The 17,706-nt window shown below is 37.2% G+C and overlaps 2 protein-coding genes across 3 annotated transcripts in view; one reads left to right on the forward strand and one right to left on the reverse strand.

Moving 5' to 3' along the window:
• The window catches only part of GEMIN2 (gem nuclear organelle associated protein 2), a 34,145-nt gene extending 26,727 nt beyond the window's left edge, over nucleotides 1–7,418 (forward strand). The window contains exons 9-10 of one of the 2 annotated variants that reach the window (XM_072629764.1): nucleotides 484–542; nucleotides 7,152–7,418. In XM_072629764.1, coding sequence (XP_072485865.1) covers nucleotides 484–542; nucleotides 7,152–7,257 — 165 coding nt within the window. In that variant the 3' untranslated portion in view covers nucleotides 7,258–7,418. Of the gene's footprint in view, nucleotides 1–483; nucleotides 543–976; nucleotides 1,470–7,151 lie in introns of those variants that run through there. The other variant, XM_072629765.1, reaches the window with a different exon arrangement.
• Nucleotides 1,544–15,241, reverse strand: TRAPPC6B (trafficking protein particle complex subunit 6B). The gene is made up of 6 exons (XM_072629766.1): nucleotides 15,114–15,241; nucleotides 11,341–11,408; nucleotides 10,044–10,161; nucleotides 7,944–8,027; nucleotides 3,546–3,639; nucleotides 1,544–2,506 (listed from the first exon to the last, which is right to left on the reverse strand). The coding sequence occupies exons 1-6, from the start codon at nucleotides 15,192–15,194 to the stop codon at nucleotides 2,475–2,477; spliced, it is 477 nt and encodes a 158-aa protein (XP_072485867.1). The 5' UTR covers nucleotides 15,195–15,241; the 3' UTR covers nucleotides 1,544–2,474.
• Nucleotides 15,242–17,706: the final 2,465 nt, after the last annotated feature.

Genomic DNA, 17,706 nt, shown 5'->3' on the forward strand with positions numbered 1-17,706 from the left:
TATTAGGAAGTTAATCCTCTAAATTCTCTTATGTACTTTCTCAGTTAAGTATCATGCCATAAGCTAGGACAAGCCTTTCTTGGTTCCTCTTCCTTAGATTGCAGGGACTTCCGATCCAGGCTTTCAGTTTTCAGGATTATGAATCTCCACTGAACTTCCCAATATAGGTGACACAAAATTTATTAAGGTACAAGTTTTAAGTTAGATCTCCTTAGCAAGAGGCTAGAGAGACATCTTCCCTTTCAAGCTTTCAGGCCCAGTACTATTTTTTATCAATAAGGAGATTTCCTTCAGGACCCTTACTAAACAAAGTGTTGACTCAGCAGTATTATCCTTCCCTTTCAAGGATTTTCTGCTATGCTATGCTGTAATAGCATAAATAGCAGCTTCTTCTGCAAAGGGCTTGTTTGTTGTATCGTAAAAGGAAATTTGATGGAACTCAGCAGAAATAAAATATATTTTTTATTTTCCTCTTTTTTCCAGGAGAGTAAAGAAGATGAGCGAGTACCTGCTTTGAATTTATTAATCTGTTTGGTGAGCAGGTATAGTAAAAGCTTTTTGTTTTTCATTTTGTATTTTATAAGTGCTACAAATTACTATTTTGTGTGTGTGTACACACATGAAATGTGTATTTTTTTAAACGTCTTAGTGATGTGATCATTTTAAAGAAGCTCAAATGTTGAGAAAGTTTAGTTAATAGAAGATTGGGAAATCATAAAATGGCATGCCTGCTTTATACTTTCTTAGTAAATATTTTGTGAGTTTTAAAAGAAATACATGTTAATTGGATGTCAGCTTGGAAATCTAAAACGTGTACCTACTTTTTAAAGTGCAGTATTGTCCTAGTCCTTTAAACAAGATACCAATTTATTGGAGTCACTGGTGTTTTTATGTCATTGCTTTGTATTGTGGTTAAGTATCAATTAAATTTTGAGCCATAGTTCTCCATGAGTCCTAAAATTTATCTTTTTAATAGGTATTTTGATCAGCGTGACCTGGCTGATGAACCATCTTGATATAAAAACATATACTTGTGATGTAAAAGAAACAAGCAACATTACACCTCTGTGCAAGCCAAACAGTCCCCGTGAAGGCAGGTTTCATCAAAATTTCAGTGTTGTGTATGAATCTTAAATTTGATATCTGTTACTGAAATTGATGTCCACAGCAAGATCAATGTCGTGTTTTAAAAGACTAAAGTGGCTGGGTGGTATGTTACACGGTCAGCAATTAGTTTTGCTCAAAAATGTCTCCAATTATAAATCTTTCAGAAAGATTAAAAGTCATTCAGTAAGTGAAATGCCTTGTATAAGAACCTTTTCTCAGTAACAAAACATTTTATTAAGTTCTTAAATAATGAATGCTTTAGATATTTGGTAGAAATAAGTTTTAAAATTCTTTTTGCTAAAAATGAGATTTGGATGCTAAGAGCTCATTACCCAAAATAAAGTTAAAAAATAAAACCAGAAGCCACTTGTGAAAACATCTTATTCTTAGTAACAGGTTAAAGTAACCTGGATTTAAAGTAAAAATGCATCGACACTAAGAAATCAAACAATATTTATTGCATACCACTGGTAAACCCATGGGGGATACTTAATACAAAAGAGATTAACATGTGCAACATGTTTAAAATTATTGGAACTGAATATTCCTATTACCTAGTATGAAGAATGAACATTCTCAATTATTCATTCCCTGAATGTAGTGAAATTGACTTGGACAAGTAACCTTTGCATGTGAAAAGTCATCCTGATTGGTCTCATGTATTTTTAGAGATAGTCCTTTAACCATTTATCTAATTCAACCCATCAATTTAATTTCCTTCATCCGATTACTTTCAAAGATTTACCTCCTTTCTTTCCACCCTTGCTGATCTCAGATATCCTTTTCCAGTCTTAGTTTTTATAGTGCCATGACCAAGATTAAAATACAAAACTTCTTCCTACAAATATGAAAATTATTCATTTTAACATATACTGCCATCTTTCTTAAAATCCAATTTAGTCTTTTTTTCTGAACCTAATAAAGGGTACAAATGATAACTTTTCCTCTCTGCCAATTCAGTAAGACTTTAGTTTTGCCCTTTTTTTTAATGCCAAATAAATATTATCATGAACCAGTAGAGCAGAAGCACAAAGAAATGTTACTTGGTTGCTGTGCTTACTTAATAAATTTTTTAATGAAATAAAGTTGAATTTGGTATACTGTGATATATAGCTACAGTGTAGTGTTTCAGTAAAATTTTCTTTGATATTCTCCTGTTTCATCAGATGGCATATATATACTATACTATGGTAATCTTATTTGAGAGTGCACATTACATCATCTAATAAATTAACAAATAGCTTACACAAATCAATGTACTGTAGAAACTTATGACAATGCCAGTAAGTCAAAAGTTACTACTCAAAAATCTTTATATGTGAATAATTTAATCTCTTTACATTGTAGAAGCATTTGAGTACATACTACTACATCTTCTGTATCATCACTTGAAATTTACCTACAAAAAAAGAAATATTTATTGAACAGTACATTTTGAAATGAACACCAGTTTTTATATCTTTTCAATCCTACTTCTTTTTTTAGCAATCTGACAAAAGGTTTGTTAGAAGAGATATTTGTTGTTTTTTTTTTTTAATTGCTCATAAATCATCCTAAATGGAAAAGGAGTTTATCTTATAAAGAAATCCCACGGGAAAAAAAATCCTTCTGTAAAATGACAGATTATTCCCTAATCTGTTTTCTAGTTTGGACTTCTGTACTGAATGTCACTAAATCTGGGCACATTTAAACAATGAATTCTTAATCAAACCCTGGGTCTGCCATTTATGAACTTGTGTGATTTTGGGCAAGTCTCTTGACCTCTCTTGGCTTCTAGTTCCTAATCTGTAAAACAGGAATAGCAATATTTTCATTACTTATGCCTTACAAGATGGCTGGGAGAATCATTTAACTAGCAATATTTAGCCTACAGAAGAAAAGATTTAGGGGGAGAAGGGCAGAACCAGGAATGATGAGTTGCAAAGAGGCAAAATTTAGACTTGCCATAAGGAAAAATTTCCGAACTACTAGATCAATCCAAAATTGGAATGAGCTGCGTTAGAAGAGATTCCCCTTCACCAGAGGTCTTCAAGTAAAATGGATGTTTAGGTTGCATAATAGATTTCTTTTTCAAGTACTGATTGGTTAACTAGTTCCCTTCCAAACCTAGCATTCTGTTGGTGATATTAAAGCGCTTTGTAAATTGCAAAGCCATATATAATTGCCAACTGTTATTACAGTTTTAAGTAAAATCAAACTGTTCTAGTCATTTAAATTTCCCTAGAAACAAACTAGAGAAAGACATACCCTTGTATCTCAAGTTATTAGGCTAATTTAAAGATAATTACACTCTTAAGTGTATAGTTAAACTTAAAATTAAACTTTTAAGTCCTCGATTCTTTGACTTTTTACGATATAATTCAATTTTTATCAAACACAGTAAATCTTTTATGAAAAATACAGTCTTAAAAAAGTAAGAAAGAAGAGCTTTTACTTACATGCTGGCATTGCTGACACTTCAGCTGTCACAATACTTTTTATCCCCAAATTTGATAAGCCACCTCTGATTAAGCCACATGTAAATGCTAAATACTAAAAAAGGAAAAAAATAACTGTGAAAAATGATACCTCGTATGTACTGATAATACTGTTTTAATTTACTTGTAGAAGCATTGAGAAACTATAGATTTATAAATTTTACTATAGTCTAACTTCATGTGACTAGAGTCTCTCACCCGATCATTTTTGTTTAGGATCTGAGGGCAAAAAAATAAAGGTAAGCTTGAGTAAAACCAGACTTGGAGATTAAAAGCTAATAAGCATGACTTCTGTGTCAAATGACCAACAAAATTATGAAGTAGATATTTCCCCTAGACATTTTGAAAATACTCTAGAAGGGAGGGGGGGGGCAGGAATTATGTGGAAATGTAGAACAATTACAGCTGAATGAAGACAACTAGAAACCCCAACAAGATAGCCTTATGAATTAAAAACTTAAATGCTAAACCTTAAAGCATTCAATACTCCTCCTGTACTAGCCTCCATACATCCACCAACTGACAGGTTTGTGTCTTGGAACCACATTAGTAGCCTCTCTTGCTGCAGAGACTGCTGGCATAACCTACAAGGGCAGACACTTAATTTGCCCAGCTACATGAGGAAGAGAAAGGGGGTCAGGGCAAAAATTAAGCTATCTTCTACCTAAGGTAGCCTCTTGGTGAGGGAACTCTATAGGCTTCAGAAACTGTCCAGAATACCCTTCCTGCTCCTAACCCTGAAAGAGGGGCACACATTAACACAACCAGAAAAGAAAACTGAGAGACAGGAGGAACTGAGTCAAATCACCAATTCAGAGGGGCTACACCAGGACTGAAGGAAAGGGGAACCAAAACCCAACTGGCACCAGTCGTGTCACCCTAGATGCTACTTATGGCTGGACCAAGACTAGTGAAACAGATCCCCTAATATGGGTAATAGCTGAGGCAGAGTTGCAGTTCAGCCCTGGGGGTAACCCACCTCTGAAGGAGGAAGTCAGAAAGTGAGGGATGGGTGAATGTAAGGCTAAAACAACAAACATTTAAAGAGGAAAAAATTCAATTAAAAACTAGAGCACAAGCAGATAAATTAGCAGTGGACCTAAAATGAGAAGGATAAAAATTAAACCCTCAAAAAGAGTACAAAGCTCTTAAATACTACAAGACAAAGGAAAGAATGAACCAGTCAATGCATAGTCAAGCACGGAACCCTACAGAATTCCAACACAGCATGTTCCTGAATGATTCAAAGGAAAAATAAAATCTCTATGAGAAGATATTAGGATGGAACAAAATTCCCAGAAGCGGTGGGTTTTTCCAAAGAAATGAAAGAGAATAACCAATATGAAATGCAAAAATATTTAGATGGAAGAACATCTGTGAGAAGAGAAACAAAAGATAATAATGTTAAAGAATATGAACACTATGTAAGCAAAAGCCACTGACCTCAAAATATTCAGAAAGAACCTATCAGTCATGGGTCTCACACATGATAAATAGAAAAACAATAATGTTGGAAATAATAACAGTAAATCCTCAACTTTTATGGAAGTAACAGTCCTATAAAACAACATGAAAGTAAAAAACACTAATACTGATACATGAAACTTATAAGAAATAGGGTGTTAAGTTCCCTTGACTATATCTTTCACTAGAGATTGTTGAAATTACTAGTTCTAACACAGCTTAGCCCCCTCCTCTCTATACTAATTTTCTGCCATGCCCCCAAGGTGGATACCTTCCCCTCAGCCTTTTCTAGTTCTCTTTTACTTATTTTCTCTCATTAGAATTTAAGCAACTTGAAGGCAAAGGGCTGTCTTTCCTTTGGCTTGTATTTGTATTCCCAGCACTTAAGATTATGTCAGACATACACTAAATACTTAATAAGTATCTTTTGTAAGCTATCCCAGTATTGATTGTAATTTTATTGCAGTATAATTTTAAAGATTGTGTTTAGAATTTCTGCCTTTTAGAAAAACATTTATTGTATACAGTAACAGCAACACTGCACAATGACCACCCTTGTTAGACTAAGCTCTTCTCAGCAGTGCAGTGATCTCTAATTCCAAAAGACTCATGATGAACACAGCAAAATGCTGTGATGGGAGGTGAAGACCTTATGATAAATATAATCTAGGTGGGTGTGGGTACACCAGAAGACCACTTCTTTGACTGTTGTGCCTCCATAGATAATGTCCTGTATCTCCCTCAGAGCTCTACTGGCAAGTGGCACCACAGAGACAGGATGAGATAATGAAGGGAAAGGAGAATAATCATGGGGAGGGCAAAGGGTAGAATTCAATCACAAAATTTGAAAAACAGGGTAATATCTACTAAGGGGCACTGCTTCTGTGCCCTTTACTTCCCTCATGTATTGATACTTGAAAAGTGAGGCATTACAGAATGCATCAGTAACAGAAACTGATTTAGAAGAGGGAGCAAAATCCAGGGGTTTAAGAAACCTTACTTCCACGAGGAAGCTCTACTATTTATTCAACAAGCATCTTTAACAAGCCTACTGTATGTAAGGCACTATGGATTCAAAGACAAAAGGAAAAGCAGTCCCTGTTCTCAAGGAATTTACATCCTACCAAGAAAATACAATATTTAAAAATAAGTACCTAATTTGAGAAGAAAGAGTGTATCAACAACACTGGGCAGTGGGAAACAGTTTCCATAGATTAAAAGAAGATAAACAAGATAAAAATTCTAACAGGAGAGAGAGGATAAAAAATTGATCACAGGCTTAAGGCAACCTTACTCTTTTCCAAATAGCAGGTAGTTCAGTTTGGCTAGCACAATGTGTATTATGACATGCGTATTACCAATTGGTACTCAGAAGTGAAATGAAGAAAAAAGGTAACTTGAAACAAATTGTGGTAGATGAACACAATAGAATACAATAGAACACAGTAAGAAATGACAAAAACTAGGAATTCAGAGAATAATGAGAAGACTTACATGAACTGATGCAGAGCAAAGAGTATAATTAAATGTATGAAATAAAAACTACAATGACATAAATTAAAAAACACAAAAAAACAACTGAACTTGAATTAATTGCATTGACCAATCTTGGTCCTGGAAAACAGAGGTGGGTATTACAGGTACGGAATTATGTTAGACAAAGTTGTTTTTTTTTTTCAGTTGGTTTTTGCTTAATTTTTTCTTTATTATAGGATAGAATTATTGGAGAATTATTTGAGAAATGACTGGTTTATGAAAAGCTATCAATAAAATCTTCAGTTAATTCACAATAATCCTATTTAAATGTCAATTAATTACGAAGTTGTACTATTTCAAATTTTAATCAGGTATACTAACAAAAATTATAAAATTATATAAAGTTCACTGCAAAACTGGACCTTGATTTTACTTCAAAGGAGCAAAAATGTTATTTCTGTTACTAAGGACTACTCTAACATCTGGTTTCTGTAAGCTTATTTTCTTAAATTTAATTTCTTTTATTCTGAAACACTAAATGAAACATTACCATATGTAAAGAAAAATAGATGAAGAGGACTGTACATGAAACTGAATCTAAGCTGTTCTACTTCTGTTTTCTTCTAGCTCTTTTTGCTCTCCTCTGTACATTTCAAGTTCTGTACATAACAAGACTTGTTATGCCTGGAAAAATTCACTAACTGCTGCAGGTTATGTGTCTCACTCAATTTGAAAATCTTGGCCCTCAGAGAGGAATGTCGGGCTTGGTGAAGACCTGCCAGAGTTTGTGCTCCACTAGCACTGCCCTTGAGAGTCCAGGATTACATCTATGTCATGTTTATACTTTAGAGCTTGGATCAGTGCAAAGAAAATTGAATTTGGAGTCTGATTGAATTTTGGCTTTGCTATCTATCATTCCTTGTCTTACACCATGGACAAGTCATTTGACTTCTCTAGGTTTGTTTGCTCAGAAAACATAAAATGAGAGCTCTAAAGACAACTCTAATTCCATGTACCAAGTTTTTAAAAAATTTCATTCAAAAGAAAAAAATTTTAATTAAATTTTCAAAGAACATATTTCAGAAATCTAATTCTGCCCATTTTACTTAACTTTACACTTATGCCTGAGGTTTAAATTCTATAAGCACTCCAGAAATCATTATTTTATGCAATATCATGAAAAGCTCTGCTAATTAATACCTGAGCTCCCAAGTTAAACCCAGTGGTGAGTCCTTTTTTAAAGTAAATTATTTTGCAGTGATTAATTACCCCTTTAAATCATAATTTTTTCAAGTCTTAGAGACTAAGGCATCTTTATCCTATTTTAAATTCACAAATCCATCATGATCAGCATTGAACATGTCTATCCAAATGTATTACTTTTTCTTTAATAGAGATAACTAATTTTCTATGAAGTACCTTAGGAGCATGATCTAAATACTGTTTTCCTGCCGACATCTGAGTCAAGAGTCGAAATTTGTTGTCTTGGAGCACATAGATGCCCTGTCCCCAAAACACAAAAGAAAACTCTGGTCATTTTTTAGTTCTCTGACAATTCTCAATCATGCAATAATTATCACACTTTTTAAAAATTTAAGAAAATACTTTATATTCAGAGTGCATTTACTAATAAATTTGATGCAAGAAAGCAAGTCAGAGAATATCAGTTGCCTCACTGACAGTAGTGAATTCACTAGATCAGATTAGCTACTTATGATTACACAGAGTATCAGTGCTAATATCCACATAAATTTAATTTAATTTTTGTTTTAGACTTTTAATTGCAATGGTATTAGGAACTCCTAGTGTGGAAACTCCCTACATTGATACAGACAGACAATTCAAGTTTACCTTTTAAGTTACACAATGTTGCCTGGGACAAGAGGTTACTCAACCTCTTGTTGATTGGCATATGGTCACACAGCTAATGTGGCTTCGAGTCCTCTGGGCAGCATTTGAACCCAGTCCTTCCTGACTCTAAGGCTGGCTGGCCTTCTATCCAAGGTAAGGCTGCCTCTCATACATAACTAGTCATTTAATTCTCATCAAATCACCATCCATTAATTACCTTGTGGAGGTATATTCAAAAGATGTATCTCCCTTTTCAATTCAAAGTAAAATATATGAAAATACAATTGAAGATTTAGAAGTAGTGGGCAATATTTAATGATAGAGTATTAATGATTCTAATACCTGCTAAACACACACACTATATATATATATATATACATATATACACAATACATATGTATTATTCAATTAAGAAAATAAGCCAATCCTGCTGTTTAATAACTCTTACAGTTCATAAAATATAGCACGAGTTTATTTTAAATGGGGACACAAACTTGCTTTGTCACATATGGTTAATGGCTACAGTAACAAAGCCTGGTGATCAGAAAATACATATGATTGTTTTAAAGCCTTCTTTAATATGCTGTACCTTACTAATGAGCTTTTTATAAAACACTCCTAGGATAAAAAATGTTATGTATAAAAACATAATAGGGGGGAAAGTCTTCGTATCAAAGTGAAACCTGTCAATTCTCTCCCCCTCCTCACCCCTTCACAATGTTTCATTTATGAGAATGGAAGCAGAACACTTAAGATGTGCCAAAATGTTTTCCACTGATTCCCCTTCCCTACCCCTAAACATGAACAATAAAAATGGCAATAACTGTTTCCTCACCTATAAAAATGAGATATCTAGTAAATGTATAACTAGGGTAATAACTACTCATATAAACCCTTTAAGGTTTGCAAACTGCTCCTCATTTTATTGTTGAAAAGACTGAGGCTCAATGAGGTTAAGTGACCTATCCATAGTACAGTTGGTTTCTGAACCTAAGTCCAGCAACTGTTTCAATTCTATCATGTTTCTCTCTAAGGTCTTTTCTAGTCTTGAAATTTTAAGAAATTTGAGATTTTACATATTACCACAACTAAGCAGTAAAACATCCTAACACCAAAGTAATTGTGACAATGCATTTTTGAAGTAGTATGTTTTAAAGTAGGTTTTTACTATCAGTTGTTTTTACATGGCCTAGATTTCTTGCTGTCTTTCCCTTTGATCTCTCCAAGAGAGTCATCTTTTACAATGAATTCTTTTTTATAATAAAGGGTTAAAAAAAAAAAAAGGAAGAGAAAAAAATTAACAAAACCAAACAGTACACTGATACAGTACATTGAAAAAAATTTGACATTACATGCAACGTTCCACACCTATGAACACCCTACCTCTCAGCAAACTATGCAAGGAAAGGTATTATTTTCCACTAAAAAAGAAAATATCTGTTGTTACAACTAAGATTTCCCCTTTGTTCTTTATTTAGTGTAGCCAGTGCTTATGACAAAAATCATGACTCATTAAATCTAATATGAAGTAAAAAACACAATCTGAAAGCTGAAAGAAATTTGTTAAAACATCATTTTAACATTTTGATAATAAAAGTAAACAGTAGATATAATTTTACTTTAACAAGGTAAAGTGACACATAGAGCAAATCTTAATTTGTATAATACCTGATGATTTGTCCTTAGATTATCAATTTGTTTCTTGAAAACAGTGGTCCAAAAATCTTTGCAAATGAACTTCATGATATCTAATTCATCCTTGAACCTTGCAGTGTCCTTTGTAAACCTAAAAAGATTAAAAAAAAGTTACAATTTTACAGTATTTTCCTCCAAAGAAAGCAAGGCAGGTAAAGCAAGACTCTAACTTCCAAAAGAAAAAATTGCATATATTTAATCATTATAATTATGTATTTATTTAGTTACAATTATTTATAATGTAATATTTTAAATGTCACAGGGCTAGATAGCAGGGAAAATGAATTTATATACTGATCCCAACTTATGTCACAATTAAAATGTTAATGATATGGCTGAAATTTTTTAAACAGTAAGTCACATGCGTTTTTAAGTCATACTGTATTGATTTTATAGCTTAAATTATTTGACATTCAGCCATTATTTATTCCTAGCTTTATTCAAAGTAAAAAATGTTTAGAAGGACAACAGAATTACAATACGAATATTTCATGATATTAAATTAAATATTTCATGATAAAGAATATAAAAAAGAGTAGGTTGTGAAACATAATTATGAATAGAAAAGTATCAGTGTATAACATGGCCTTGATAAAAATTTATTTTAAAACTCTTAGAACCTCTTATATGCATAAATATATGTCACAAAGTATTTTTGATCCTTTGGACTTTAAACAAATTTTGAACAAATTAAGAAGCACTAAACTTCACTAAGATCATAAGAACCTATGTATATATATTTAACAAAGTTTTCAGAGGAAAAATATACACAAAAGTATATTTCAGCTAGCAATTTTTACTGAACCAACTCTGAGAAAAATATATCTAAACTAACAATCACACAAAAGTCTGGCTCCTAGTGAAAACTTTAAATTACTAAATCTGCAAAAGAAATGCAAGATTTAGGCAGAAGAACTAAAGTTTCATGGCAGCCCACCAACAATGCTTTCTTTTTTAAAATGAGTCATTTTAGTTTATAACGTAACCAGTAATAAAATAAAGACAGTCAGCATTGTGCCATAGAAAACATGCTAGAACTGGAGTCAAGAGAGACCAGAGTTCAAATTCTGACACTTACTGGCTATATGAACATGGACATAGCACTTGAACTTTCTGAACCTGTTTTTGGTAATGATAACTGTAGTACCCACCTCAGAGGGCTGTTGCAAGGATCAAATGAAATAAGGTAATGAACTACAAGCCTGAAAGCACTACATAAAATATCAGCTATTATTATTACTATTATTATTATTATTCAAACTGAGCTTACCTTTCTATCAATCCTTGTCCTACTCTAAAACCCATGTTCTCCAGCTTAGTAATGCATCTTCCATTTTCCTATAAAATACAAAAAAGGAGTCTGAATCTTATTAATTAATAAAAATCTAATTTCCAAGTTTCAGAAGGCCAGAACTTTAAACTAATCCCAAAATTAAAAATGTTGATTAATCCCTTCCAAAACTTATAAAAGTTCCCCAATACCTTCAAACTATGAACAAGTTATTAATTGTTCCTTCCCAACTAGAAATGAACCTAAATTGTAAAAAATTATCTAAAGGGGATTTTCTGTTATTCATATTTTCAATAATTTTCATTAGTCACTGACATATAAAGGGTACCTATGCTCAATACATTACATTTCTGAACTATTACAATACACTCTACCTATCAACAGAATGAATTCATTCCCCTTCCCTACTCTATTTCATTTATATCAGTAGTTCTTTCCTATTTCCCAAATGAGAAAATATGTAATTAGAAGAGATAAAGAAGTTTCCTTCTTTTTGCTGAAAGGTACACAATAAATTAACTTCAATACTTAACATTTATGAACCTAATGGTATCACTTACAAAGAGAAATAGTAAAATTACATGAATGAGGGACCTCAATTTATCCATCAGCCCTACTTAAATCTAACAAAAAAATAAGAAGTTAAGAACTTGTATAGAATTTCAGGAAAATTAGATATGATAGCCTTCTCGTGATTAGTGAATGGAAATATAAAGAAGTATGTGTGTGTGTGTATATATATATGTATAGGTATATATACATTGTATATACACATATACTTACATGTGTGTATATGTATGTTTGTGTATGTGTAGATATACATATGCATACATACACATATGTATATACACACACATACTTCTCAACTATGCACAGTACCTTTAGCAAAATTGGTCTAAAGGAGACACAAAACTCTCAAAAACAAATGCAGAAAAGCTGAAATATATACATACATCCTTTACTGATCACAATGCAATATAAATTGTGAAATGAAGTATCACTGAAAAAGTTTTAAAAATTAACTTCAGACTAAATAATTTAATACTAAAGAATTGGTGGGTCAAAGAATAAATCAGAGGAACTATAGCTAATTTCATTAAAGATAATGACAACAATGAGACAACATACCAAAATTTTTGGGATGCAACCAAAGCAGTCCTTATGGAAAATTTTTTATTTCTAAACACTATCATTAATGAAAAAGAGAAAGAACAGATCAATGAACTGGAACTGTAACTAAAAAATACTAGAAAATGAACAAATTTAAAAACAGCAATTAAACATCAAAACAGAAATCTTAAAAAACAAAGATGACATTAACAAAATTAAAAACCAGAAAAAGAATCCCAATAACTGTGAGTATATCCAAGGCTCTGTCATTAGCTCTCTTCTCATGTATAGCTCTCTCTTACTGACCTCATCAACTCCCATGGGTTTAACTATCATCTCTATTCTAATAACTACCAAACTTATCTATTCAGCCCTAGACTTTCTGTACTAAGCTCCAGTGACACATCTGTAGCTGCCTACTGGACATTTTAAACACAGAACTCATTATCTTCCTCCTCCTCCCCCCATCCTCACCCCACTCCTCCTACTCATTCCCTATTTCTGCAAAGGGTACCACCATTCTTCTAGCCACCCAGATTTACAACCTTGTTGTCATCCTCAACCTCAAATATCCAATTAGTGACCAAGTTATCCCTACCTCTACACATCTCTCAAATCTATCCCTTAGTCTACTCATATCTATCACCTAAGTTCAGGACCTCATCAGCTCTGGCACTATGTAGAGATATATTGAATTATACATAATTTAAATTAAAATTTAACTAAATACATTTATTGACTAAAATTATTAACTTGTTAACTAAACTTTAAAAGATAAAAACTTTGAAAACAGGTCCCAAAATACCATTTTTTTGAGACATCAAAGTGTGCCTGGGATACCTTTGGAATATTCTATATGCACTACTATGGCAGGGATACAAAAACAAAAGTGAAACTGTCCCTGCCCTCAGGAAGCTTACGTTCTATAAAGAGGAGACAATATATATGTATAGTTATAAATCTATGTAAAATACAAGGTAAATGTGAGGGGGAAAGAACTAGCATATGGAGAGATCAAAAAAGGTTTCAAGTAGAAGGCAAGGTTGAACAGAATTTTTAAAGAATAAGGGACTATATGACCCCCGTTTTTCACAACATGGAGGTAATGTATTCTTGTCATGGGGCACACAGTCAGTACAAAGGCACAGAGATCAGAGATGTAATGTGATATAAGACCACCAGTAAAATGGCCACTATGATTAGATTGCAGAGTGCTGGAAAGGGAATAGTACAGGAAAGCTGGGTTAAGGACAGATTGTGAAAGGCTTTAAATGTCAAATAAAGTTTATACTTAGTAGGATTCCCTGAAGTTTACTGAGGAGAATAACACGGTCACACTTATACTGTAGAAGCTGTGTGGAGGACAGACTGGAAGGGGGAGAGATCTGAGGCAAAGGCATAAATCTGGAGACTACTGCAACAGTTCAAGGGAGAGGTGTGAGAGACTGAGTAGTGGCTGTAGAAAGAAAAGAGGACTCCCTGCCTTTTCACTAGATGTCCACCATCCTGGTAATACCTTCCCTCCTTATTTCTGATTCCTGGATTCTTCAGTTCTCAACTCTAATACCAGTTTCTCCAAGAGGTCTTTCCAAATCTGTCTCAGTGCTAGCACCTTCCCTCTGAGTTTGTGTCCAACATACCACGTTTATGTCCATTTATCTCTCTATGGAGAGTATATCCAATCTACTGTATCTCTCTATCGATATAAAGATAGAGAGATATATCATGTATGCGTAGTTATTTTCATGCTGTCTCCCCCATTAGTATGTGAGCTCCTTAAGGGGTCTTTCTTTTGCCTTTCTTTGTATACCCAGCACTTTGTCCTTAGTAGGTGTTTAATTACTACTGACTGACTATAAAGGAATATTTTCGAAAGCCCAGTAAACCAGTGGAAGTAAGGGAATTCCAAAGAAGAATCTGCTGGCCTGCGGGATGAAGCAGAGATTGAGGCACGGAGGTAAAGCCCGCAAGAGGAAATCGCGAGTTAACTGGGCTTTTTAAAACGTGTGACAGGGGCCAGGCACGCGAAGCGCTATTAAGCGCTGGGGTACAAAGGAAAGCAAAGAGCGGCCGGCTCTCAAGGAGTTCCTAGTCTAACCCGGCAGATGACATGGAAACAAACACGAGAAAACTGGAGGTAGTCTCAGGGAAAGCCTCCCCTAGAACCGCAGGCTTCTGCGGAGATCTGAAGGGAGCCGGCCGGAGAAGCCAGGAGGCGGGGAGGTGGGGGGCCGGGCATGGAGGGGCAATAAGACCGAGGAGGAGACAGTAGGTGAGGAGCTCAGAGACTGGAAAGGGAGGAGGAGGAAGGGTCATGAGGGGCTTTAAAGGCCGAGCCACCGGAATTTACGGAATGAGGGGAGATGACGGTCACTCCAGAGCCGTGCAAAGGTCAGTCTGACAGCTGGGAGGCTGGGGGCGAGGGGTCGCAGGGGCGGGACTCTCGAGAAATGGGGCGGGAGGAGTCGGGGATGGGGTCGGGGGGAGGAGAAAGAGGCTATTTGGGGTGAAGTCCGAGGACCGAACGGGAAACGAGAACAAAAAAGAAGAGTAAAAGGGGGAGACGGGGGAGAACGGGGGACGCCTGAAAGAAGAGGGGCCTGGGGGAAAGAGGGCACGGGGCCAGGGCAGCGGTCACTCACCACCTCCCCCTGATCCGCGGACTTGTACACGCCGGTCACCATCTCGTTGTGGAGAAGCAAGAAGAGCGCCTCGTCTGCCATTTCCTGCTGCTTCTCTGGGGCTCCGGGGACCCAAGGAGAGCGGAGGTCAGGGCCAGCGCACGGCCGCCGCCGCGGTGGATGCGGCCGCCTCCGGGGCCGCCGCCCGAGCCCACAGCGCCGGAGGCCGGTCCGGCGGGGGCTGCGGGCTTCACCGCGTCCTCTGAGGCGCGGGCGCGCGGCCGGGAAGCCCAGCCGCAGGCGCGGCCGCGACCCGAGGCGCAGAAAAACCACCCCGACCGAACCCTGCCGGCGGGCCCGACCCCGCCCCGAGCAGGGAAACGACTTCCGGTGCCTCTAGCCCCGCATTCCGCCGGCTCTATGGTCGGCGGCCGCTCGCTGCCGTGCTGTTTCTGCAGCAATTTCTCCTGGTTGTTGTCGTCGTTGTTTTATTTTTTTTCAATCAAGCATTATTTTCCCTCGCTCCTCACCCATACGGGGTCACAAGTTGGATCCGTCTGGACAACCACCACCCCCTGTCTCGCATCTCCGCCTGCCCATTACCCATCTCTGACTGGAGGTTCCATAGGGATCTTAAACTCAACGTGCCCAAAACAGTGACCCTCATTCGCCACCCCTGCCGTCCTCCCCTCTCCCACCTTCCCTCGTGCGGAGGGCCCCGCCATCCTTCCGGTCACCCCCGCTGGCACGCTAGCGGGGCCGCTGGATTCCCCCCCCCCCCCCCCAGCCCTGCGCCCCGTTCGCTCCGAGCGCCTCAGTGACACGGGCCTTCTCGGACGCTGCGGAGCACCGCCTCGTACCCGGACCGCCGCGGCTCCCCGCCGGCTCCCCCGCTTCTCCCCTCAGCTCTGCCTCGATCTTCCTAAAGTGGGCTGACTAGAACGCCTGCATACTCAGTAAGCTCCAAGAGGCTCCGGTGTCCCAGACAGATCCCACGTGTGGCTTTTAAAGCCCCCCATACTTCTCCCCATCTCACCTTCCCACTTCCTTATACTTACTTCTGTCCGCGTACCCTGGGACCCGGTGCCCGCAGACCGTCCGAGTCCGGCCGTTTCCAGTGACCACCTTCTGTGCCTGGAAATACCCTCTCCGCCTCCGCCTCCGCCTCTTGGCTTCCCCGGCTCCTACGAGCCTCAAGCCCTGCCTTCTGCAACAAGTCTTCCCCAATCCTCCTTAACCTCAATACCTTTCTTCTTAACTTACCTCTAGTTTATCCTGTCTTTTTATCAAGTTACTTTGTCGGTATTGTTGTCCTTTGACAAAAACTAGTTCTTTGTTTTGTGCAACACTTAATTTTTTTTTAACTTTCAATTCCATTTAATTTTAATACTCCTCTGTTTTACAGTGGTTTGGGAAGTTATGTCATTGCTGTTATGTAGTAGGGCTACTCTCAGGTTCAAGGGTACACTTTGTGGGTCTGCAGTCCTGAATTCATAGTTTGTGATCTCCCCTTGTAAACCATGAGAAACTGGTTCAAAGCAAACACTTTTCTAAGATACCATCGTTAAAAGCAGTAGCTACAAAACGTTCCCATCTCCATGAAGCTGGAGTGTGCCGCCCCACAAATACAGGCTGCCTCTGCGGGAAGACCTGGTACAGACTCACAGATTAAGGGTGCGGCGGTAGGAAACACGCCTTCCTCCGGCTCAGCAGGGCTTCAGCGTCCCATGCCTCCACCTAGAGTCCTCAGGATCCCTTCTGCTCAGGTCACTTCACTGGAGCTGCTCCGTCCTCCCCTCTCAGGACGTCAGCTGCCGTCAGGAAGAACTAACTTTCCCTCAGATCCATAGCTGACGCTCAGTCCTGGCGCTTGGAGCTGTTGGCTTCCTTGAGTGGCTGCCCTTCTGGGGACCGTGTTTGTTTTCTTAATCAGAGCTCTCTTTCGAAGCCCCATGGCAGGATGCAGGGAAGGAGAGGAAATCACTCCTTCCCCCACCCCTGTCTTAGCAAAATTTCTCCTGTCCTGGACCTTCCAGTGTTTAGCATGTAATAAATGTAATGAATAATAACATTTATGTAATAATGATAATAAACTTGTTCATTCCTCAGAATACTGAGACCTGCTTCCCATTTGCAAGGACACCGTTTCCAAAGGAAGAGAAATGAAGGAGAGAAATGAAATAGAATCATAGAATCAGCCACTATTAGTCCTCGAAATGTCTGTAAGTCCCCAGTCACATCCTTCCCAAGTCCCATCTTAGCTCCTTATCACTTAAGTGAAAGAGTATCTTTCCGCTTCTTCCTAAAGCTTTGGTTCTTTAATCCAGCCATCAAATCCTCAGTTTCTCCACATAGCCAGATCTTTATAATACCTTCCAATCTTAGATAAATGAAAATTTTATCTTAAGCCTTTCTCTCTTCTCCTGGTTGCTTTTACTCTCTTGCTACAGGACTCTTCTCCATTTCTTCACTCCCAGACTCTCCCCACTTCCCCCTAATTATTCAGATAGAAACAGTCAAGAGACATATGTCCCAGCATGGATGGGAAAAGATAACATAATGCTAATATTTGAGCTTCACCAAGGGGTATCCAATTCAAAGACGATAAACAGTT

This window comes from Notamacropus eugenii, chromosome 1 (assembly GCF_028372415.1).
Source record: "Notamacropus eugenii isolate mMacEug1 chromosome 1, mMacEug1.pri_v2, whole genome shotgun sequence".
Classification (NCBI taxonomy): Eukaryota; Metazoa; Chordata; class Mammalia; order Diprotodontia; family Macropodidae; genus Notamacropus; species Notamacropus eugenii.

Coding starts and splice junctions, on each gene's coding strand:
- TRAPPC6B (XM_072629766.1), bottom strand. CDS start 15,194: ATGGCAGACGAGGCGCTCTTCTTGCTTCTCCACAACGAGATGGTGACC. Junction 10,162..11,340: donor GGACAAGGATTGATAGAAAG/GTAAGCTCAGTT, acceptor TAATCTTTTTAG/GTTTACAAAGGACACTGCAA. Junction 2,507..3,545: donor AGTGTCAGCAATGCCAGCAT/GTAAGTAAAAGC, acceptor CTTTTTTTGTAG/GTAAATTTCAAGTGATGATA.